At 30.2% G+C, this 7,044-nt stretch overlaps 1 protein-coding gene across 1 annotated transcript in view; it reads left to right on the top strand.

The window, feature by feature from the left end:
* Positions 1-965, top strand: part of LOTGIDRAFT_173492 (hypothetical protein) — a gene marked incomplete at both ends in the record, with an annotated part of 13,098 nt that extends 12,133 nt beyond the window's left edge. Inside the window, one exon of the mRNA XM_009051234.1 lies at positions 846-965. Coding sequence (XP_009049482.1) covers positions 846-965 — 120 coding nt within the window. The remainder of the gene's footprint in view (positions 1-845) is intronic.
* Positions 966-7,044: the final 6,079 nt, after the last annotated feature.

Genomic DNA, 7,044 nt, shown 5'->3' with positions numbered 1-7,044 from the left:
TTAGGCCGTATTATTAGTCCGAATGAAGCTAACGCGGATGCCTAGCCTGTGAGAGAAATTTTCATTACATGTTTTCTACCTGCTAGATGAACACGTCAATTCACTTCTATCATATTTGCAAGTTGATCAGACCTTTTCATAGACTGACAGCCAAAGCTTTACATATCACCATATAATTCCTTTGTTTATCATGTGTAAGTATTTCGACAATGTTAGGTACATGTTCTCACAACTCAGTATATTTATAAATTATATTTCTTGAAATAACGTGACATGAAAATATCTCGTTATATAAATTGCATGGTCTATTAAAGAAAGATTTTTAATGTGATTACTTAATACATGTATAGAATATAATTATACCTTTTATACAAAGTATTAAACACTTACTGATTACTGTTAAAAGTTGTTCACTAAAACAACATTTGGTATATATTTTTTAAGTTATCAGGTTCATTTTCAAGTCAAGAAGTACATTTATTGTAGCGTCAATGTGCATTTTTTTTTTACATCCTAGCAAATCCATTTCTAATCGTATACATTTTAGTAGCGTCAATTGTGTATTGTGATTTCGACTAGGTTTTCTATATTTCTTGGTGAATCTTAATCTGGTAGTGTTACCAGATATTATAACAGTGTAATAGACAGTTCCTGTTGAATATTATCTTTCGATTCTAGGCCATGTTAAAAAATAAATATCCTAAATCCTGGACCATCAAACAACTATACCGATTCTATACAGTATCTAAAACAACTACTAGTGTAACTATACATATTGATACAGTATCTAAGCAAAGAGATATTTCTGTTTTTAGATAAAAGAAGTATATATTTTTATTTTACAGATAAGTGAAGTATACTTTACATTTCTGTCGTTAGAACCTGAAGTATTTGGTAACTATAAAATAATAGAAGGTAATACAGTAGAATTAAAGTGTTCTGTAACTAATCCTAATGGTAGTTGAGTTATATATAAATGGAATAAAGATACAATAAGTTGGTTCTACAGTTCCAATATCACAGTATCATGTCCAACAAACTAGTACAGGAATTGATGTTACAGTTTTATGTAAGAATTGTTTCTCACTACATACTATGCAATATATTACCTCTAAGAAATGTTCTATGTGCTCTGGACAGATATTTGTATAAATATACTACATAATTGAAATTGGAATAATAATTCGTCTTTTTTGTTTGATGGTCCTGAAGTTGGAGTATCTACAAGCAGGATAGATATTATTAGGTCAGACAAACTGGTTCAGTCATCCAGTCTAAACCAGACGATGCAAGTATAAACCAGTATTGAGATCAAGGCGGTATTTATAGTTGTAATTCTAGTAAAGTAATGAAACCACCAATTGGTACAACTAAAACTAACAGTTATATTGTTTAAATAATTTCGTATTGTTGCAAGGTATAGTTTCTTGAAGAGAATAAAGCTGCATCTCCTCAATAACTACAATCCTTCATAAAACATATAATGTCAAAAGCTATAGTGAAAATCGATTACACAAACACCGACCCTACTAAGTGTTTTACATCTCACATATTACTGCACCTTATTTAGCTCTACAAATATATCGTTTTTCTTGCTTAAAGGCTTTTATTTCATTACAGGACAATGTCAAAAATCAGGAACAACTTAAATATGTTACTTTTACTAAAAACGATTTTATTATCACTTGCAACATATCTTTGTGAATCGAATATTTTCATGAAGAATCGAAGAATAGAGATATTGCCCTTGTTCTTGAAAACGCGTTCATTTATTAGCTCATTATCACTATAGAAGGAACAATTCTTGACGGATTTTGACGAAACTTGGTGTGAGTGTTCATAATCACCCAAGGATGAACCCTATTCAAAATCAGAAAAATCGAATAATATTGAGAATGAGTTATTGCCCTTGTTCTTGAAAACACGTTCAATTTTTAGCCCGTAAAGGCACAATTCTTGACGGATTTTGACGAAACTTGGTGTGAGTGTTCGTTATCACCCAAGGATGAACCCTATTCAAAATCAGAAAAATCAAAAAATATTTAGTAGGAGTTCCTGTCCCTGTTCTTGAGAACGAGTTCAATTTTTAGCTTGTGAATACTCAAGAAGGCACAATTCTTGACGAATTTTGAGGAAACTTGGTGTGAGTGGTCGTTATCATCCAATTTTAATACAGCTGCCTGTTGTGAAACATTAAAACTATCACTTGTTTTGACTTCCATTAGCCTACTGAACTTCTAGTTTTGTAACAGGTTTGATTCAGTTCTTGTGCACTCAATCATGTCTGTAGTGCTTCAGTGGTTGAATGTTCAAATTGTACTAGGTAGTTTTCAATTTCAGCAGTTATGCTTCAGTTTTTATACGCCCACATAGAAATGTGAACCTATGTTGCCGTCGTCCCTGCCCTTCGGTGCGTTGGTCCGTCAACATTTCTTGTGAACACAATAGAGACTACAGTTTTCAGCTGATTTTAATGCGAGTTTGAATTTGACGATATTTCAATGAACGGTTTTTGAGTTATTGCCCTTGACCTGTCAAAATTTGCTTGTGAACACATTAGAGACTACGGTTTTCAATTGATTTTAATGAAACATGGTGTGATCTTGTATATTGATGAGATAATTTGATGTATTTGGGTTATTGATAATGATTTTATAAAATTTGGTGGAATTATTTAGCATAAATAACTGGCAGTAAATATATATATCATTGAATTCAAACTATTACAATTTCTTTAATATGAGCGAATTCATACTTTAGTCACTAAAGACTGTTTAATCATTTCTGACAGCTTCCAGTGGGCGTATTTTACCTTCCATGGCAAGCTATCTTCTGGTATGTTTCTCAATATTTTTCTCCTAGTATTGGATTGAGTGTAAAAATTAGTATTGTGTTGTATTATCTGATTTAAGTAAGGATGTGTTCTTTAAAAAGGGTTATTGTAATGTAAAAAGTAAGGTATAATTGAATGCATTAAAACTGCACGTATTGTGCAATTGAGATATCTAAAACTCATTCACCCATAACATTAGTTTCTACATCAGCCTCCAAAAATGTGGAGATGGTGGCGAGACTTATAACCTATATCTGTATATGATAGTTTTAATATCAGATCAAGAGCAGGTAATTTTATTTCAAATTAATGACTATGTCTAGATCATTTTGTTTGAACAAATCAATGTATTGATTTTAACATGATAATAAAAAAATGAATGCAAAAATATGAACGGTCAAATCATGTTATCACTCCATTTACTAAAAAGAATGTTTCAATATATTACTTAAAATGAAAATTGTCTTTCCTAATTATGTGTTTTACAATTATGGTTGATAAAATGAAACTTGAGGGATTTGAAGATGATATTAATAAAGGATTGATCGACTTGTATTAATCATTGGATGGTAGATACTGGAAGGGAATAAAGTTAGTTTTTGTCTGTTTAAATGACACACAAACATATCAAGAATTAGAGTCAACAATACAGCTAGAATACAATCAAATAATAGTTCTAATGTTGATAGAAACGATGCTAATATAGATGATGGTAAACCATTATGATAATCTAAATAGATAAACTAAGAAAGGCAATAAACTATTACTTGCAACTAAAAATGATATCACAATAATATTTTCAGAATAATGATGTGGAAGATGATAAAGATCTGAAATTGTTATATAGAGTGATTAATATGATACGCAGTGGCGACGCCACTGGGGGTACAGAAGGGAAGTGGGCATTTGCCCAATTGGTACCCCCACGTTATCTTTAACAAATTTGAAAATACGATTTTTATACTTTTGTCCCCATATGTGTCATAATTGCACCAATCCAAGTCAACTCCGCAGAGATGCAGAATTTTGAATTTAGCCTCGACAGTCTGTCTGTCCTCAGGGAGCCAGGTGCTGCTACTGGGATACGAGTCTATTGATATTTAATCTTTAATCTGAAGATGGTAAGAGAAGAATGAAACAAAATGTGCAAAGTATTGTAACCATGATGTTTACCTAACAGTGAATAATAATCTAATGAGAGAAAAGACTACAAATTTACACTGTGGAGGATTGTACTCGATCTATGTATTACAATATTCAACAATATTTCAAAACTGTAATGTATTATCCCTATCGAAAATCATTGCCAATGTTCACACGCCGGAAACAAGTTCACTTTCTATGATGGACAATTAAAATAAGACAACTTTTATCAGCCTTTTAGCATGACCTATTTCAGTTACTTTTATGTATTATAGCCAGGTGAACTGACACGAGGGGAAATTTCCATCTCAATGGAAGTAACTCGTACTAGAATTTCGATAGAATATTGTGAATTTTTTACCTCACATTCTAATGTCTATAGCTTTTATTTATTATTTTTTTCTATATTACATTCTAATGTCGATAGCTTTGTTTTATTTATTTATTTTACATTCTAATATCTATAGCTTTGTTTTATTATTTCTTTATCTTACATTCTAATTTCTATAGCTTTGTTTTATCATTTATTTATCTTACATTCTAATTTCTATAGCTTTGTTTTATTATTTATTTATCTTACATTCTAATGTCTATAGCTTTGTTTTATTATTTATTTATCTTACATTCTAATGTCTATAGCTTTGTTTTATTATTTATTTATCTTACATTCTAATATCTATAGCTTTGTTTTATTATTTATTTATCTTACATTCTAATATCTATAGCTTTGTTTTATTATTTATTTATCTTACATTCTAATATCTATAGCTTTGTTTTATTATTTCTTTATCTTACATTCTAATGTCTATAGCTTTGTTGTATTATTTCTTTATCTTACATTCTAATTTCTATAGCTTTGTTTTATTATTTCTTTATCTTACATTCTAATTTCTATAGCTTTGTTTTATTATTTCTTTATCTTACATTCTAATGCCTATAGCTTTGTTTTATTATTTATTTATTTTACATTCTAATGTCTATAGCTTTGTTTTATTATTTATTTATCTTACATTCTAATATCTATAGCTTTGTTTTCTTATTTATTTATCTTACATTCTGATGTCTATAGCTTTGTTTTATTATTTATTTATTTTACATTCTAATGTCTATAGCTTTGTTTTATTATTTATTTATTTTACATTCCAATGTATATAGCTTTGTTTTATTATTTATTTATCTTACATTCCAATGTATATAGCTTTGTTTTATTATTTATTCATTTTACATTCCAATGTCTATAGCTTTGTTGTATTATTTCTTTATCTTACATTCTAATTTCTATAGCTTTGTTTTATTATTTCTTTATCTTACATTCTAATTTCTATAGCTTTGTTTTATAATTTATTTATTTTACATTCTAATGTCTACAGCTTTGTTTTATTATTCATTTATCAATATATGTAGAATTACAATACTGAGTTGCTTAAGTGTGACATGTACATACTAAAATAAATGTGCTGGAAAATTGTAACAGTATACCAATTTATATAGCTGAATCATTGCAGAACACGATTAAATTGATTTCATCATAACTTTTTGAACGGTTTTCATGAAACTACCACTTGACCACAGATACCCAAAAAGGTAACGTAAGTTACTTGGTGTCCTTTGGTTTGCTTCATACACTTTGGGTATAAAATTAAAAAACAGCATCAAGGGGACCATTATAAAAGGCAATAGAGAAATGTTCAATTTATGAGTGCAGCAAATGATGACGCTTCATCGAATATGAACACTGTTTGATACGTTACTCGTTGGAAGCATTTTGTTTGTCAGTCCCTGTTGCAAATAAAAGTTTAGAAAACATCTTTACAATCCCTTTAATGAAATCTTTGTAACACTTGTAATGAAATATTTAAAGAACTGTCCAAAATATTAAAACTTTAAACACGATCAAACTGTCCTGCTCTGAAACTGTCAATAAAATTTGAAAAACCGATTTCTGGTTGAACTTTTTTCTTCAACTAAAGTTGGATTTGACAATATTTTCTCAATGTAGTTTAATGGTATACGTTGGATTTCACTTCTAACGTGTATCTCAACCAGACCTGGTCATCCTGTACACCTTCCACCTTAAAATACATAAATGTTTTGATTAAGTAATATTTACATGGCTCAATCAATATACCTGTTTATAGCTGTATACTGGAAGTTGAAAAAAGAATAAGTTTGGAGCATGATAGCTTCAAAACAATCATTGAAGTCCAAAAGGGGGATCATTTCCAGGGGGAGGTAAGATTTATTGAACAGGCTATAATAAAAATAAAACACGGAAAATAACGAAGCCAAATAAGTAACATATCTCTGCAACAAACTTTTTGCTAGTTTTACCGCAAGGTAGTGAAACTTCTACAAACTGGCCAGTTGATATACTGAAATGAATAAAAGTTTCTTTAAGGAATGCTCAAGTAAATGCATAATACCCCTTGAGTTTACTTTGCCCTAGATAAGCCAAAGGGAATGACAATCCTGTGAATTTAAATAAGCTATCAATTACCAACCTGTTAATATCATGAACAAATTTCCCATCTATCAGAACATTATCATTTCCATTACCGTTACTGAAAAATAAAGATTACAAAGGATGAATATTTAATCTACACACAAATTTAAGGGAAATGTTACACATGATTTATTTTACAACCAATATATTGGCAAAAACTCACAAATATCACTATTGGGTTAGCACACTGCCAGGTCTAGATTCTTGGGAAAAATGTTTGGATAAAATGAAATTAGCCTAAAAAGCAGACCTTGTTCCTCAAAAAACGTTTTGACTTGCCTTGAAATTGCAGTTGGATCAGATATCTTCTACTATAGGTACAACATGGTTGTTGACTGGTTTCAATTTCACAGTCTTTGAGATTGATGAGTTTTTCCACTGGCCTGTCATGGGTAAGTTTGGGCAATTCAGGGCTGGTTCTTGTGGGGCGCTTGTACATATACCACAAAAGCAGCTCCTCTCCTTAACATCAACATTGTAAGGTGATACGCCTCTTACACAATGAATTAATCTAGTCCCTTGGACACATTTGACATCAGTTCTATCCTTTCTATCTCTCAGTATG

Source organism: Lottia gigantea (assembly GCF_000327385.1).
Source record: "Lottia gigantea unplaced genomic scaffold LOTGIsca_161, whole genome shotgun sequence".
Classification (NCBI taxonomy): Eukaryota; Metazoa; Mollusca; class Gastropoda; family Lottiidae; genus Lottia; species Lottia gigantea.
The sequence above is the reverse complement of the archived record's forward strand: the minus strand, read 5'-3'. Positions and strand labels throughout refer to the sequence as shown.